A 19,282-nucleotide genomic window follows, 5' to 3' on the forward strand; every position below is an offset into this window, starting at 1 on the left:
ATTTTTCTGGACGTCGTTTTAGCAAGTAATTCTTGAAATTTGTACACAAAATTCTTATGATTAAAATATCTAAAAAGTTCATTATAGTTTCACAGTTGCCTACTGTGGATTTACCAAACCTGGTAAAGAAGTCAAGCTGACCAGCAGTAACTGTGGCCAACGTAAAACTGAATTTTATTCACCAATGTTTTGTTTAGCAGTAGCATGTGCTACGAAAAAAAACAGATAATTTGTTTTAGATTAAGAGTAAAATTCCCACTGGCCATATTGACAACAAATGATTGAAAACTCTTAAGATTATCGAACGGAGAGGTATAATGCTATGCTTGGTGAAAGGTTCTGAACAGAAAGATATTGAATGAAATTAGTCTCAGGAGAATGCATGTATGATCCTTCAACGTTTCAAACAGCTTTCTATTAGTTTCGACTGAGTTTTCATTGACATTATATGTGATATTATCCTAACTGAAGATTTATATGCCGAATGTGATTTATCGCCTAGATGTCATGAGAGCTCGTAATCCAGAACAAATCGAAAGACCTCTGTGGACATCTAATATAAATCTATAGAAAAAAGCCGTTGTTTTATCGCGTTAGCCTTTAACATGATATTAATGAATAAATTCAAACAATAAATCGTAGAACATATACTTGTGCTGCCCTTTCCCAGTGTATTTGTCATTTCCTTACTTGTTTGAACAAAAACAGCTTTTGAGTAAAACAATGATCGTATAGATTAATCTGTACATGTAATCGATAGCTTTTGTCTTGTCATATTGGAGAAATGTTCTTAACTAGGTTTAACCATAGAAATTAACATCAGTTATGAAAAAATAAGATGAAATATAAGACATATTTTAAGAAAACAGGTTTTAAGTGTCCTCAAAACATTTTTTGTTTATAAAGGTATGTTTAGTTTCTCTTTGCTCTGCTCATGCTCATAGGTCAGTTACAAAATTTGACTTAAATTGAATGTGTTAACGTTAAAACTTAAAGAAAATAAATAGCCGCTCTTCCTTTCTAATTGTTGTAAGTATTACATTATCATGTCAATGTCATTTTCAAATATTTTTGGTATATCGCAGTTGTTAATGTGTTAGTTCTGAGGAAATTAATTTTGCATAAAATTTACTTCCATTTAAAATGAATTCTGCTTTATGAACCAATTCTCTCTGCAACCATATAAAGAATTTATGCAATGTTCGATTACACAATAAAATCACAGAGGCGTTAAATTAAAGGTTTTCATAGATAAAAATTATCCTATTTTAATTTTTCTGGTGAACAATCAAAATGGTCATAAACTAACGACGTAAAGAACGGAATTTGATTTATACAATAAATAATAGTTAGATTTCTTAAAGTACAAATGATGACCTTTTTTCACTAATACACGTATAGTTCAGTTTTTTTATGCATTTCACGGAAATCTTTCGAGATTTCTGCAATAACAATTTACTTGTACCTTAATATACACCTAAAATATGTATAGGCGGCAGTATGTAAACATTAAATGATTTTTTTTCTATTGACATTTAAATTATGTGTAATTATTTTAGTAAATAAAGGAAAAAAAAGATAATAACGTGAATAAAGATCACTGGAGGATTAGCCCCTCCTCATTCTAGAAACCAAATGGTCAAAATATTAACAGTAATCACTAACAGAAAATTCATGTCAATTCGGTCTGAAATTGTATAGCATGATATGGCATACCTACAGAACACTTCTGTGAAAATATTAAGTGGCAGTGATAAGTATTTGCTGGGAAAAAACTAAACGAAAAAGAGGCATACAGACGACCGGATGAACGGCCATCAAGATCACTTTATATATCTTCCTCTCATATCAAGGGTATACAGAACAAAAGAAACGACAAACTTGATTTTTCCAATATGACATCCAAGGCTTATGAGTAAAATTAAATTCGAAACCCATCGACAAATATGTAAGAGAGCCCTCACCATCTGGAAAAAAACAGCATAGTGAAATAAGTTATAAATAAATTCAAAAGCGGGGTAAAATGTTTAGAAATTCAACTTAAAACTTAGTTTACGAAATTCAACGTTTCGTACACAAATTAAAATGATTTACTGACAAACAGGATTCAGAATTTTGTTTATTCTTAGAAGTGACTGACTGAAAGAGAAAACATGATAAATCGTCATTTTTTACCACTCATTTATAATGACGTTATGCGCAAGGTCAATAAGGAGTTAAGCTTCAGTTAATAAAAAACAAATTATTTTTCGACTTCGTTTTTTAGTCAGTTTCCGAAAGTATACAAGGTACAGATGGGTTTTCAAAAATACTACTTACATGAGTCAGTTTTTAATGCGGGAATGTTGTAAGCCTACTTTAAATTGCCTATCTTCATAATGTTAGATCCATTGTTTTGCCTTGATTTTACAATTTTTCATACGAGCTTTTTTAGTATTTCTTTGTAAATCTTTCTACAAATTGTTTCTTCTATATGCATTTTTATATGAGTAATAATGGGAACCAAAATTCTTGCGGAAATCAAACAAATGTAATCCAGGGACAAGACATGGAAAACAGACACACACAACAAAGAACATGCAATAGTCAAAATAATACACAAAAAAAGTAACAAAAGTATATGAACAACTCGGACTCCACGTAAAACTGGGAGCATGGACCAGTGCACCGGTAGGGTAAGCATCCTCTGCTTTTCTAGAAACCCCCCCCCAAACTATTACTTAGAAACTATTACATGTGGTTATATTCCTTTTGTTGATTGCATATGAGAGCATTATTTATTTGCTCATTTTTATTTTTAAAGAAATGAGAAATTTTTTTTTTCTAAAAGAAGCCGTACTGTGCAATAGAATTGTTCATTGTACATTGGTTTTTTTCTTACTATAGATAATAACGTAGGACCGTCGTCATCGAGTCATAATTGATGGCCTTAATTATTGAAAACATCCAGCAAAACAACTTTAAAAACTTACAAACGGAACCAAATAAGCTTGATTTTAAAGTACAGCACATATTTCTTCCTGTTTCAACTGTGATCAGCTGCTAGCTAATGAAAAGCTGTAATTTGTACTTCTATGCAATGTAATTATGCTTCATATTTTTCAATTATAGCTTCTTAAACTTAAGGAATTGTCACGCACCAACAACAAAACGAATTATAATTGACTTGAATCATGATGAAAATGATTTCATTTTTTTCGTTGATAATTATTTTAAGACACGTAAAAAGATGCATAATTTGTTTCATTTGCAATCAGTGTTTCAAATAATGTAATTGTCGTTTGGCCTGTTGACCTCTTTGGAATAATTCAACATGATCAGATAAAGTACTTCATGAAAATATTAAAGATCACATTTTCTGTGTAAAGTAAAGAAAACATAAAACAATGTTTGGGTCACTACTTATTCACTACTTATTCCACAAGGAAAGAGTTTGATGGACGTAACATGTAAGAAAAACCTGCTCTATTATAAACAAAATTATGATAATTTGCTATATTTGGCAAATATAATTGGCATGTTTTGTAAAAATATATATATACATTCTATATCAGCATAATTAAAATACTGTAAACGTAGTAATTTTGACGGTTACTAATTGCCTGCATCTGGTCTACAGAGATATAAAGGAAATTAATTTTGTTTTTATTTTAAAAAAGAATTTTATTTCATGTGATTAAATGAGTCATACTGTGGTAATGAAAATGAAAACAGTACCTAATTCCAACGCACCTATATAATGTGCTCAGCAAAGACCATGCAACAGTCCGTGAAAAAAAATAAAACAAATTATATGAGAGGACTACTACATACCATCTGATACTCAAAATACTAGAACATATAAATATAACACATCGTTGCTGAATTAGGCTTCCCATTGCAATTTATTTTGAATTTTGAATTTTTGTATATAATATTATATTTCGAAATTTGAATAAGTATTTGGTTCTAATGATGTTAGTGAGAAATTACTTTTTGAAACACGTGTACAGCATACCACAATTTGAAATATTTATAGCATGGATATTTCTTGTACACTAGGTGACACGTTTATCAGAATAAATGGTTCATAAAACAATGCATTGTTGAACATGCACGTGTTGGTGAAGAACATGAATTCTTTTATCTGCAGAGCAAATACCCCTATAAGATAAAAAGTTAAAATGAGAAAATAAACGTTTTCTAATGATTTGGTGGTATATTATTGATATCGTCATTAACATAAACAATTTCACTTCGCGTAAATATGTCACTACATGTTGAAAGTAAAATCTCAAAAAAAAATAAAAAAAAATCAATAATCTTTGTAGTCTTAGTGAAAGGAAGATCGTTCAGTTCATTGCCTTTTGTAAGTAATTCGTTGGTAAAAACTATCATCTTGAAAGATAGGGCGATTTATCGGTTTAAGACGGGTATATTTAAGGACAGTCATGCTCACTGTGATATATGCAGCACATTTGAGCATCATGCTTGAAGGCTGTACTTAAACGGGTGTGTAATATGAATTTATTTCTTAAACGGAAGTAAGACTGAGAAACCAGTCGGGCAAAGATAATCCGAAATTTTATGATATCTCTACTAAAATGCAAAATGTACGAATGAATTTCATCTTCTATTAGTTGCTGCATCGTTACAATAACAGATCGTTAATCAATTGTTGACAAATATGAACAAGCTTTATTGTATCTAAAAGTAATTCCAGATATGAATTTATTTACATTTCCTGACACAATCGACACGAATCCGAGCGAATGTAAAGATCAGATGTTGAATTAATCATTCATATAAAAGTAATAGAAATTGTGCTGATTCCGTTTTTCCTACAATGAATATATTACAAAATAGTTTTTGCAGAACAAATGAAATCGAAGAACGCTTTATAAAAGCTTATTTCTTTAAGCATGCCAATCAAGATACGATATTGATAAATGAACTGGGAGTACAGGATTTCTAGGATTCTCAGCATTTGGTCTGAGAATTAGTTGTAGATATGTGGTCTGTAAGGAATGAAGAAGTTGATATGTCCCTTTCACAGTCAAATGGTATATGACTTATTGTAAAACATCGTTTGGTGTATGCGCTGATTCGATTGGAGCAACAATATCTTTGATGTTTACATAAAAGCAGAAATGAATGCGGAATATATGTATTATTAATGATGCTTTTGGAACATCCATGAAGTAGGGGAAAACGAAATCAAAGTGAATCTATGTTCGTGATCAACCATCAAATATGAATTGCTTATAATAGTAATCGATGGATTAAACTGTACAATGATAAAATTGTTCAATATTTTTACAGAAATCATGATCTGCTTTCAACAAAAATAATGTTCAACTTCGAGATATAAAAGAAAATATATTTTTATAATGGGATGCATCAGTACGAAGCGTAGAAAAGACGCTTTACGAAAAGGAATTGACTTGTCTCAATCAAAAAGGACTAAGAATTACTTAAAAGCTAACAATGAGGAACATGAAACTCCGACAAATGGAGAGTGTATCATCGACCCTGTTCCAGAGTTCTCTGATCGACAAAAGGAACTGGTTCTTGATACATGGAAGATAATCCAGGAAGATATGTCAAGAGTTGGTGTTGTCATGTTTATGCAGTAAGTAGTATTCTTATAAGTGACTGAATCAGGGATTATGATCACATCTTTTCTTAACTTTATAGCATGTTTGTCTAATACTGCTTTAGTTTCTTAAAAGTCACTTTTGATGAAGCAGAATCATTTTCAATTGCCTGCTCCTTTTGCTTCGTTTGCCAAAGTGGTTAAATGTTGGAAACATATACCGTCTAAGCATTACATTGCTAGTAATTTATTCATTTTCATTACCCAAATCTGGTCTCCAATTTATTTTTTATCAAACGATTTTGATTCCTTAAGACGTTAAGACGTCAATGTCTCTTACAATAATTGAATAAACAGTGCAAGAAAATAAACTCAATAGAGTTGTAGTAAACGCAATACATTTTTATAAGACCATCTTACATTGATAAGAACTGACACAAGTATTATTCTTAATACATATTTCAAACTTTCGAAATATTGGTAAAATTCGTATATCGAGTTCTGATGTGCCTCCGATAATTTTCACAGACCGCATACTTTAATTTCGTGAACTTAGAATGTTATTGGGCATTGTTTTTGGGTATTAAGGTAGATAATTGTTTTTTCAGTTGTAGAAAAGTGTTTGATCATGAGATAAAACAGTTTGCAAATTTGTCTGTGTGTTGCAGCCTGGGAAATATAATTAATGCTTTAAATATAAACAAAGTTCTAAAATAAAGTTTCATGTCTCTTAGACTGTTGGGTAACCAGTAGCATCTGTAACTTATTTATATAAATTTGTTTTGTATCTGTTTTTGTTAATTATGTTCAAGCATTTGTATGAAGCGGGCAAAATAAAAAACAATTCTGAATAAAGCATGCCAAAAATTCACCGATTTGACAATATATCAACTACTTTATTTGAAATGAATATTATTTGATTTCTGCAATACTTTCTATGTTTCTAAATGCTTCACGTTACTTACCGTTGAAAGTGTAGTCAGGTATTTTTACACCATTCTAATGTTACAAATATTCAAATTACACTGTTGAAGAAGTGGAATTTAACCCACTGTCTGATTCTCTCAAAAACCTACAATATATATGCAACACGATTCTATTTTTTACCTCCTTTCTACAATATTAATGTAAAATTTGCGTTCATATTTGAACGCAGTTGATCCTACGTTTAAAATCACAACTATTCACATTTCATGTATGTATCTCTTCTTCGTATTTAGCAAAGAAAATAATCATTGTAATATTTTTTGTTTAAAATATCTCAACTCTTGAGCAGAAATGTGTGTTCTGTACGTTATAATGCATGTAAAAATTGCGTTTTTCTTAATTTGCACTTGATGTATTTATCAATACCATTTATTTATTTAATAGAAAACTAAATTGACTGTTCATGAAAATACGAAAATCATACGAACAATAATAATTTTACATTACTTCTTTTTGCATAGTCGAATAATAATTTTGTAGTCTTTAGAAACATAATTTAATTGCTTATAATGCTTTGTTAACAGCACACCTAACTTCATCCAAATTAGGAAGGTTTTATATAAATACACCAGTTGTTTCTGTCGAAATATAAAGGAAAAGTAGTTAGTAAAACCTGTAGACCTTGTAAGTTACTTGAATCTTTCATCACTTCACTGCATGAAATGACTAATATTCTCTTTTCAACAAACACATTCTTCTTCATTCATAAAACAATTAATCAGAATTTGCATTACAATTAACATATGTCTGATATGTAAAATGTTTAAAGAAATTGAAATTGTTCTCCTTTTTTCCGACACAGTCGGTATAGTTTCGCTTTTACCCTTTGACCTTAAAGACACGCTTCCATGGTAACGTAAGTCAACTGATCGCAAATATGTTTCCTGACTGGCCAAATACTGATGACTTAATGGCGTTTGAAAAAAAACTGTATCGAAAATTGAAATTGCGTGCCTTGTGTTATTTACTGATATAATGTAGAAAAGTATAAGTAAAAAAAACAAATTTTACCACGTCGGCTATCTTTTTTAAAGATAGTACTCTGTTCCCTTTTTGACAATCATGTACACAACAAAAGCTAATACCGGAACTATTACGACTAAAATGGAAGCATAAAGATTGGCTAGTTTTTTCTCACCATTTCTCTCCTGACATGCCTGTTATGAACAAAGAGGTCACAATATCATTATTCCGGTTTATCCTTGATTTTGCGAGTTCCTGCACTATAGGAGGAGGTAGTCCTAGGGAAAGAAGCATAAATCTTGAAATGATATGTTTGTATTATATTCAACTTCACCAAAGCTTATCAGGCTTTCTATGAAACAGAATGAAATCAGTTGAAGTTATTTTGATGCTTACCTGAGATTGATGTAAAATGCTGAATACAAACTTTTCAATGATTTCTAAGAGTTGTGTCCCTTACCCTTGGTCTACCTCCTTAACGACTCGTTTTCCGATTAAAAAATGCAACTTCTTTAATGATTCAAGAGGAGTTATTTTAACAATATCAAATAGAAAGTAAATAGATCTTAGTGACCCTAATACCATAGGCCTTCACAATTGACCCTATGCACAATGAGTGAACAACTTTTGGTCATTCTTAAACGAAACTATCATTATTATTATTTTTTTTTTTTTTTTGTAAGTTTTACCGACAGACTTCCGCCCAACCAGGAAGTGAATGAATAAAAAAGGTCTTGAACTTAAAAGATAAGAAGTTGTATGAAACCAAACATAAGATCTCGTTTGATTCTCGAATCGTTTCGAACATACATAATATAAAATCAGGAAAATTCATATCTGTTTGGGATTGCCTTATGGAGCCTGCATTTGCTTTTTACCTCTAACTGATAATTTCCTCATTTGACTCATTTAAATATTGCTGAGTTTATCGTTTATATTCACTCAAAATATAAAACAAAGGATATATATGTTTAATGTTCAGATAATTTATAAAATCAATATCTTCACTGAAATAACTTGAATGTTTATGTTCGTTCTTGAAACCAGCAGCAATGAGTTGTTCTTCACAGTAACGGATCATCAAACAGCTTATTATCCTTCATCTTCTCTCATTTGTTCTCCATTTTTCATCTGTTTTATGATATAGGCATTTTTCTCACTGATCTGCATAGCCAATCATTCCTTCTAATATCAATATAATTGTTTCACCATTACACAACGGAAATTACAGCATTAGATGCTTACAAATATTGGTAATTACTGTGTTTTTCAATACAAAAGTAATGTATCATGTCACCAGTTGAGTCTACTGGTTCATTTGAACAATGTCCGTGTAATATTTTCTAGCATTGTGTTTTAAATGCGTTTGTTCAATGTATATTTAAATATTTTGCTCCTCTGTCGTGTATTTCATTAATGCATAATTGTTTTCTTCGAAATGATAACTTGCACAGATGAAGTGAATTGCAACAAATATTCTAGTGATAACGATTTAAGTATTTGATTTTTTTTTCTTATCTTGTCAAGTCAGTGTATATGCTTTCGATGTTGCAGCATAGAAGATAAAATAAGACGTTTACTAGGCATTTTACATATCAAGAAAATGAAACATTAATACAAAAATAAACAAACCCTTCACTGATTTGTTTTATTTTTGTAGTAATGTTTCATACAGAGAGAACGCAGTGTTCTTATTTTGAGTATCGATACGAGACTACCGATGGCCTGCCACAACACATAAAGCCGGTTAAAATCTAAAATGTATCAACAGTATTCATATCTGAGAATTATTGTTTTATTCAATACAAGCAAGTACATCCTTTTAATTACCCAGAAAAAAAGTGTTTTCTTGGGCACAAAATTAGCCTAAGATTCACATGAAATAAAAACAAGAAAATAACATATACTTTGACCTTTTTGTCATCTCTTTTATTGTTTATTTGTTCAGCAATAATTGATGAAATAAACTCTCCCTTCACAAAAGTTTCATCGAACTATAAATTTGTTTAACACTATTGTCGAGCGTGTTGTGCTGTGTTTTGCCTTAGAAAGATCTAATATACCCCAAAGTTAAAACCTAATAGATAAGTTTTGTTTAGTTTTGTATCTCTTAGTGATGTAACACAGAATGTTATAGAATTAACTCCGTGGAGTATGAATATGTAATCAATCCCTCTAACGTCATTGGCAATGTCCCTTTGTTGTTGATGCACTCAATTATTTTACCCTTAAGCATACTTCTTCCAGATCAGTCTTCATCCATCAGGAATACAAGAACTTTTTTGGTCGTTATTTCCTGATTGATAGTGTTTCTGCGTTACATAATAAAATCATATTGGGTTCAGTAATCCGTAATACAACGGTGCATGTCTCGCAAAATAGAACATTAACTTAATGAAATTTCCTTTATGGTCTGGAAGATATAAGACGCCAGAAAGTGCGAATACATTCATACATGACATTTAAGGGAAAATATTGGCGCTGATTGATGAATGTACGAAAACAGCATAAACTGAGAGTTGAACTTAATTTAAAGGACTAATGCGAATCCAGCAAACAGAGAATTGTCATTTTGGTAGGTTTTGGATGCAATATAAAACGATACATCGACAAATTGACAAGACGCAAAATAAATGACTTGGCCTTGGAATAAGTTTATTATACGAGATGGATTGTTCGTTAACCCTGATATCCAATGTCGCCTTGGACGTAAATAAAAGATATGTAATCAAATTAACTGTTTAAAAAGATGTTGCGGAAGCCATTCATTCACACATTTACGAGATGTGACGACATTTATGTGTCAAAAATGCGTCACAAAGTCGTTTCTAACCGTTTGTCCTACAGTTTACCGACATAAGTTGATAAGTGATGATTTGTTGGATTTATACATTTTTGCTTCATTTTTCAAATCAGTTCCATGTTAGGCTCACTTAAATGACAAAAATAATATACAGGATCAACTAAATAATGCGCATTGTTTACATTTTATTACAAATATTATATTCGGGATCAGATATGGTGAAAAGCAAAGAGTTTTCTTTGTAAAATACATTTAAGGAATATATAAGAAGAAATAGACAAAATTTACTGAGAGACATTTAAATAAATTTGCTTAATTTCTATTTTCGTTCGGGTAAAAAAAGGTTACTGTTTTTATTATTATTTTCATCCTAATGGCCTCTCTACTTTATATAATCAGGAAACACTACAGTGACTTTCCTACAACCATGACGCTGTTTTGTTACCAATCTGCTGAACAATATAAAGGATTGACAAAGCTACTGGGACATTTAAACTGACCAGTTGCTATTGCAAGATTTGATAAATTGGTAGCCACTCGCCCATGAAAATTTACCTGGTCAGGTGTAAGGCAGCCAATACAGGCTATGTTTCACATCATATGGAATTATCTCAGGTTGTGAATGAGTAATCAAGGTAACCAAGGTTATAGCGGTAATCAAAACAATGCAATCCAGGGGCAAAGACAAGACATGGAAAACAGACATACACAACAAAGAACTAAAGCAACTAAAATAATACATACAAAGTAAAAAAAGCAAATGAGCAACTCGGACTCCACTAAAAACTGGGAGCATGGACCAGGTGCACCGGTATGGTAAGCGTCCTCTGCTTTTCTATAAACACCCGCCTAGTTGCTCATAAAAAGTCAAGTCCGGGGTAGACAAACGTGGAAAGGAAAACTATGAGTTGAATAAATCATTCAACAATGTGTTTTGAGTTAATTTAATGTGTTTTTTTATATAATTGGTATTTTTTGTACTTGCTAAGACAGGAAAGTACTAGTGTGGAAAACTATTAGTTGTGAATATTGTTTATATTTTTCCAAGAAAAAAAAGATTGAAACCCACAGGTCTCAAAGTGGATAACAAGTATGAAATGGCAAATAAAAATAAAATGGTAACACTTTCATTGAATGAACAATAATTTGAAGTTACAATGTTATACTACTATTTATTTTAATTGTCCCATTTCAAAGCTGAATCCATTGATTTTGTTACTTTGATACTGTTTTTTTTAATATATACATTGAAATATACTCCTTCAAAGTATCTACTTTAACATTAGTTCGTATTCTTAAAAATGTCTTGCACACGTTTTCATATTATTTAAAAAATATATGTAAAAAAGTATATATAGTTCTGATGAAGTTTAATGCACTTCAGTCATAAGTATAATTCCAATAAAATCATTTTTCACACAAAACAAAACACTCAAATCAGGTCTGTAAATCATAGTACTTAATCCAGAACAACAATTACAATGAAAATAAAACTAAGAAATATTCTCCATATCATTCCAGTTACATGTATATCATTGTACGTACTCCCAAGCTATACTTCCAATGAAAAAAAAACAATTAATCCAAATCTTTAATTTAAACATTTTACATTTTACGGTAATGAAAATCATTGCACTTTAGTAACCCACAAGTTTCAAGGAAAACAGCATTTAAATTCAATGAACTGCGCTTAATCCAAAGAAGTTTCAATGTAAATAACACTTATTCCAAATCTTAAATTTCATTGAAAATCATTGCACTTATAATCCCAAATTATAATTTCTATCAAACTCAATGCACTAAATCCCAAATTATGAAAACCAGTGCAGTTAATCCGGAAAACCATAATTCCAATGGAAATCCTTCACAATTAATAAAGCACTTCACTCACTTTTAAGCTTACTCATACTCAAAATTGAATAAAATAAATTCATAGCACTATTTCAAAAATTGTAATTCACGTGAACCTCAAACTGTTTACATTTTGTATGGCACTTGTTCCTTAGTTTAAACATATTTTATTTCAAAGAATACGTCAATATTATACATGATATGAGAGTGTAGTAAATAAGCACAAGGATTCGGAAACAAGTCGTATGGCTTATGCTAAGCCGTCTCCAAATAAAGGACAGAATACATCTCAATACATTCAGAAGCATGCTCTGGAATTTTTACAAATACATGTACTATATGTGTAATGAAGTTGAAAAGGGTTAACTTATTTGGGAAATATCAATTACAGAAAAAAATATAAGGAGAAAGAAAATTGATTATAAAGAAGAAAAAAATATAACAAAATTAAAAAATAATAATAATAAAGAAAAATGAGAAACTAAAAAAATAAATAAATGAAATAATAATAATAATGAATATGTAAAAATTCGATGAAATGCACTCAAAAGATAACATGTATTATACAAATTATATTTTTAAGCGTTTTCAAATCGTTTACTCTTTATAATATAGGATTGCACCTTGAGCAAAATTTCAGTATTTTGATCTGTTGATAGAGCATCAGACCCATTTAGGAGAATATCAATGTCAAACTAAAAATTCAAAGTGTGAATAGTGGTACGTCGTAAATCAGAATAAATATTTCATTCAAGTAAGAAATGGCTGTTTGACTCAATTTGTCCACAAACACATTTTGGGCTACCCACGAGGTTACGCCTGAAAAGGTGTTCGTTGAGTGAACTACTGTTCATTCGCAACCTGATGTGTAATGCCTGACATAGCCTGCTTCCAATGTTATAAATTAATGGCCGTCGGCGTTCGTTCGTAACATATAAACGCACTTTGAATACATGTAATGATCTGGAATTGGGCGTTTCGATCGGAAGGTTATTTCACAATCGAATAGTGGACGGTAAGAAATAGTTCGAATACAAGGATGTCCTTGTTCGTATCTCTGTCATTAGATTGACGGGTAAAATGGTTATGGATGTTAACCCGCGCGTGTGATACAAGGGTACTCAAATATTCGGGTGTGTCACCATTTATCATCTTATAAAACATCACAAGCTTGTGCTTTCGCCCTCTATCCGCCAGCTTTTCCCATCCAGTTTCTCGATATAGGCTGTCTAACGATGTTAATTTGGTACCACCAGTTACGATACGCATTGCTTCTATCTGAACACCTTCCATCTTGTTTATCAAAATCTGTAACCTGTTGTCCCAAACTACATCTCCGTATTCTAGAATAGGTCTGATAAATGACATGTACATATTTTCCAAAGTAAAACGGTCGAGAACCAAACGTACACGCCGAAGTACATTTATCCTCGAATACACCTTTTTAACAATATAATCAATATGATCATGCCATGAACCATCGTCCGAAAAGTAAACCCCTAAATCGTTGTGATTGAAGACCTCTTGAAGATCGAAATTATTCATCTGTAGAGCAGGATGTGCCTGTCTGACATGTTCACATGATACTTCCGTCTTTTGAGGATAAAACCGTACAAGCCATCGTGAAGCCCACTGATGGATTTTTTCAATATCTATATCCAATGCTGGGGCCGCGTCGTCAGGAGTCTCCACTATAACGTAAAGACTAGTGTCATCGGCAAATAATTTAATATAAGCATCCATGTCATCAACGATATCGTTTATGAAAATGAGAAATAATAAAGAACCAAGTACAGATCCTTGCGGAACCCCAGCTCTCATTGGTTTCCAACCAGAAAAACCGCCGTTTAAAACAACACGTTGTAGTCGATCCGATAAGTAACTACGAAACCATAGTAACAGGCGTCCGTTTAGTCTATACTATTGTAGCTTAAATAATAATCCGTTATGCCAAACACGATCAAATGCCTTAGATATGTCACAAAAGACGATACGAACTTCCTTACCGTGATCCAAGGCTTGCCCAAACGAATTAGAAATGTCAATTAACTGATTCACAGCCGAGTCACCATGCGTAAAGCCATATTAGTGTTGAGTGATGATCCGATTTTCTCTCAGGTAAAAATTTACATGCTTGTGTACACAATGTTCCATACATTTTGATATGATACTGAGTATAGAAATAGGCCGATAATTTCTAACCTCTCGTACGTTCCCGTTTTTGAAAACTGGCGTTACGTTAGCTCTCTTACACATAGTGGGAAAGAACGACTTCGAGAGCGATAAGTTGAAAAGTCTACATTATGAACCTTTCAAATTGGAAAACGCGGTCTTTAAAAGTCTCGAACTGACAAGGTCAGGGCCAGATGCCTTACCAGTATTACGGTTTTTGAGTACCTCTTCTACCTCGGATTCAATAATAACGATATCGTTAAGATCGTTATCACATATGATATATGTATGATATACACTTGTTCCTTATCATCTATAGTATGAATCATATACTTTCCACTAAAAGGGCACATTGGTAAGCCTATTCCAGTTTTATGAAGGAGGGAATAAATATTAATTGAGGTCTCATTTTCATAATAATATATAAGACTTCTGAGCAATGTAGTTAGGATAAAATAAATACTTTTATACACTTTTCTAAATCATGGTTTTCAATATTGTCAACAAAATACAAAATAAAATAAAAATTATTAAATTTGAACTCCCCTCACCAATGAAAAGTAAAATATCCCAGGTAGCTGCTTCAGATTTAAATAACTAGGAGCTAGCTATAAAAAGATTCATAGGTGAGTATTTATCAACTCTTTCAATCGCAACTGCTCAGTCTAAATGTTCCAATAGCTTTGTCAATCCTTTGTATTGTTCAGCAGATTGGTAACAAAGAATGTCATGGTTGTAGGTAAGTCACTGTAAATATACCAATTTGATGACTTGAATGATACACGTTGTCAAATATAAAAAATACGATACATGTATATCTTTTTGAAAAGCAACCTGCAAATAACAACATATTTGAAAATATATAATTTTAGCATTTTTAAGGGAATTTGTCACATTTATTGTAGATTATTTGAAGCCCATCCAGACGTTCAAGATGTGTTCATGCCTTTTAAAGGATTGACGAAAGATGATCTACAACACAGTAATCAGCTTAGATCGCATGCTCTGAGGGTCATGGGAACCGTCGAAAAATGTCTTGCTAGAATAGACGAGCCGAAAAAACTGGAACAAGTGTTAAGCGACCTGGGGTCAAGACACGTTATGTATAATGCTAAAGTAGACTATATTGATGTAAGTTAATATTAGTTAAAAAATGTCATTTATGTCAAAAACAAGTACTATCCTTTAAAAAAGTTAGCCGACGCAGTAAAATTTATCCTTCTTACTAATAATTTTCTACATTTCATCAGGAAATAACACATGGCACGCATTTTCAAATTCCGATACAGTTTTTTTGAACACCACTAAGTTATCAGTATTTTGCCAATCGGGAAACAGAACTTTCATCAGATGACTTGCGTTTCAATGGAAGAGCGTCTTTAAGATGAAAGAGTAAAAAGCGGAAATATACCGACTGCATCGGAAAAAAACTGGTATATCAGTAACGAAAATTTCCTACAAATAATACTAAATTTTCTACACTTAATAAAGCTTTTTTTAGTAGTTGGTTTAGGAACTTCAGCTCTGCACAATTCGGGTAGAAGGAGGTAAAAAAAAAGGTATTTATTTTTTTAACAGTTGGTTAAAAGACGACAGCTCTGCAGAAATTTGGGTCAGAGGAGATAAAAATATAAGAAAGGGATTTTTTCTCGAGTGTCATCTATGTACAATAAATTGCATTTGTAGGTCTTTGGTGAAAAACAATGAAAATATAATGCCACACATCTACACTATTCAGTTAGAATATTTGATGTCAAATATTAAATCTCTTTTCATCATATAAAAGGGGTTGGAACTCCTCATTTCTGTGTGTACTATTTTATTTATTTATTTTTTTTTTTTTTGGTTTAAATGCTGTGATTTTCCATTGATCCCTTCATTTTCATATACTTGTTTTTGTTCTTTGTTCACAGGTTCCCCACTTTTTGTCACTTAGGTAGAATTTTTTCTTACGGTTTGAATTTATGCTTCTCCTGACGGGATCATTTCAGGTTTCACCTGTCTCATATTATATTAACAAGTAAAGTATTTTATTACCACACACACTATAATATACTAGTGTTTACTATTGCATATCTATTCTGTCATTTTCTGACATGTTTGGGGTATTTTAATAGATTGGAAGTTAACAATAAAATCGCGTATTATACCTGTATTGGAATACTATCCATCAGTAGGGGAATAAAATTATACCTATGTAGCACGATATATTATTATGAGGTTAACCAAAAAATCCGTGAATAGATATACAAAGTCATCTAAATCATGGGTAAAACGGGATTATTTCTTTATGATGTCCAGTTTCTACAGAATCTTACAAAGATTAAATTATATTGTATGACTGATCTTGTGACAAAGGATGCTGTAAAGGTCAGATCAATTGTATTCATTTATACCACAGTGCACACATTTTCTATTGTTACCTTGATTGGAAGTATTATCGAACTCATGTACATTTGTACAACTCTGCTGACAGTTATTGGATTATCAGTTATGTTTGACCGTGATAGAGAATTGTAAAACTGATGTTATACATGTCAGGTTATAACAAAGCACTACCCACAAACCCTCTTTGCTAATTCTAGAACAGTCTTTTTATAAATTAAAAAAAAACATAAGTAGTATAATTTAAAAATAAGTAAAGTCATCTAGTTTCACTTCTGCTCGCGGGAATCGAATATGCATGGGAGTAAAACGAATCTGCCTTTTACGATCTACGCCATTGAAATACTTTCATCGAAGTCTGTTTTAGACAAGCGTTTTATTGGCTGCAAAATGTGCAAAGAATGCAACTGTTACAAACAACAAAGAAAATAATTATAACACACAAGAACTAAAGATGAAAAGGGTTTTCGTAGTAACACTTGCTGAGTTAAAGACAAAAAAATATCGCCACATTTAGTTACATGGTCTCTCTACAGATTGCTTCTACGTGTCCAATAATGTTTTTTGAGACCATACCCCTTTAAAGATATAACTCTGCAGCTTTTGATGGGTTTCTTTTCAAATGCGATTATTGTTTTTTTTAAATTTGAGTACATATTAACAGTGCCTCTAATCTATTTTTGTCATTAGCTCTTAGAAAATGTAGATTTAACCCCTATGCCAACCATAAATTAAACAGTTTGTAGTATTTTTTCCAGACACTTATCGTAAACTGATTCAATAGGTAATGTAAATGTGTACCTTTAATTTCTCTCATTTAAAGATATTACTTCAAAATATAACATTGGCATAATGAATTGATAATAATAATTGATCGATATGTTGACCTTATTTCTCAATGTAGACTTTCTCTCTGTCCATTATACTTTTTTTTTCCAAATGATTAACACAAAAGTGGGTATGACTAAGGTCGGTAATCGGATGTTTCATAATACCTTGTTTTTTTTATTGTATTTTATTCTTCTACACATATTTTGTCATAGGACCATGTTGATGTTTCTCAGTTTTAATTATTAATATTTTCTAAATTCCAGTTGATAGGTCCACAGTTTATATGGGCAATACAGCCTGCACTAAAAGACCAGTGGAATCGTGAGGTTGAGGAAGCATGGTCCGATTTGTTTAAACTAATATCAAATACGATGAAAAAGGCAATGACTTTCTGAGTTTGATGAATAGACACCAATTGTTTTTTTTTCTTTTGAACGGCGCAGAAGATGTTTATGAATATGTCGCAATGTGGTAAAGTAATAATACATTTTATTCTTAAATCAAACGCTTTCTTCATCAGATGTTAATGCAACTCGGGTTGATTTCTTGTTTTAAAATTGTCAGTTGTTATTCATGCAATGTCATTAAAAATAAACCTTACACCTTTATATTGTTCTTCAACTGAATTATTCTTTTTTTAAATAGCACAAAATACTTGTTTTTACTACTATAATAGATCATCTGATGAATAGAAAGACTGAAAATTTAATTCAGTTTTCATTTGTACAAACCGCTGGATATGCTAAGTTTTGGTATTAGTGAGTTAAATATTTCAAACACTAATTCTGAATGGACTACAATTCTAGAATGACGTACTTTAAAGCTCTTCCGACCAGAACCATGGTAAAAAAGTGATAAACACATGATAAACATTTTGTGCAAATCATAGGCTGCACCTATTTAAAACAAAATGAAGAAACTAGTGCTATTAGAATCAAAATTAATCACGGAAAATTCATTTTATCTTTGTTTTACCATAGGCTGGCCATTTATGTCATTATTTAATCCCTTGCTATCGGTCGGGTTGAAACAATGAGACATAAATGTCCAGAAGTAATCAAGGGAACCAAGGTTATAGCGGTAATTTAAAAAAATGCAATCCAGGGACACAGACAAGACATGGAAAACAGACATACACAAAAAAGAACATAAAGTACCTAAATTCATACATAAAAAGTAACAAAAGCAAATGAGCAACTCAGACTCCACTAAAAACTGGGTGCATGGACCATGTGCACCGGTAGGGTGAGCGTCCTCTGCTATTCTAGAAACACCCGCCGAGTTGCTCATAAAAAGTCAAGTCCGGGGTAGACAAATGAGGAAAGGAAAACTATGACCCGTTAAATAAATCAGTTTTCATGGTGCAGATGGATACACCATAACGATCCACGAGTTCATGATGACGACCATAAAACATCTGTAGTGATGACTTCAATCATATAACAACATAACCCTGTTCCAGAAGTCTATTTGTTAAAATTCTAGCGCGATACAAACAGTCTGAGTAGTTTCTGCAAGCTCTGGCATAACTTATGAGCTGTGATATGAACATCCCATGGTAAAACATGATAATATGGAGTTCCCATTATTTATTTCTGAAAAATACAGATTATAAAGTCACTTTTATGAATTCACTTTCAGTTTACATTTACGTTGCTGGAGTATATGGGGGCAACTATTTCGCTGTATCTATGTATAATGTTATTTAGGGGTCG

The 19,282-nt window shown here is 31.7% G+C and overlaps 1 protein-coding gene across 1 annotated transcript; it reads left to right on the plus strand.

The window, feature by feature from the left end:
• The first annotated feature begins 4,815 nt into the window (after positions 1-4,815).
• LOC148625409 (uncharacterized) lies at positions 4,816-18,190 on the plus strand. Its single transcript, XM_088568926.1, has 3 exons — positions 4,816-5,611; positions 15,257-15,482; positions 17,831-18,190. The coding sequence occupies exons 1-3, from the start codon at positions 5,370-5,372 to the stop codon at positions 17,960-17,962; spliced, it is 600 nt and encodes a 199-aa protein (XP_088425052.1). The 5' UTR covers positions 4,816-5,369; the 3' UTR covers positions 17,963-18,190.
• The last annotated feature ends 1,092 nt before the right edge of the window (positions 18,191-19,282 follow it).

This window comes from Perna viridis, chromosome 2 (genome assembly GCF_037379345.1).
Source record: "Perna viridis isolate PV_CMFRI_1.1 ecotype Kerala chromosome 2, ASM3737934v1, whole genome shotgun sequence".
NCBI lineage: Eukaryota > Metazoa > Mollusca > Bivalvia > Mytilida > Mytilidae > Perna > Perna viridis.

What these genes read in the sequence shown, in the direction of transcription:
- LOC148625409 (XM_088568926.1), top strand. Translation starts at nt 5,370, where the DNA reads ATGGGATGCATCAGTACGAAGCGTAGAAAAGACGCTTTACGAAAAGGA. An exon ending in GGTGTTGTCATGTTTATGCA is followed by an intron (nt 5,612 to 15,256) that starts GTAAGTAGTATT and finishes CATTTATTGTAG; the next exon opens with ATTATTTGAAGCCCATCCAG. An exon ending in CTAAAGTAGACTATATTGAT is followed by an intron (nt 15,483 to 17,830) that starts GTAAGTTAATAT and finishes TCTAAATTCCAG; the next exon opens with TTGATAGGTCCACAGTTTAT.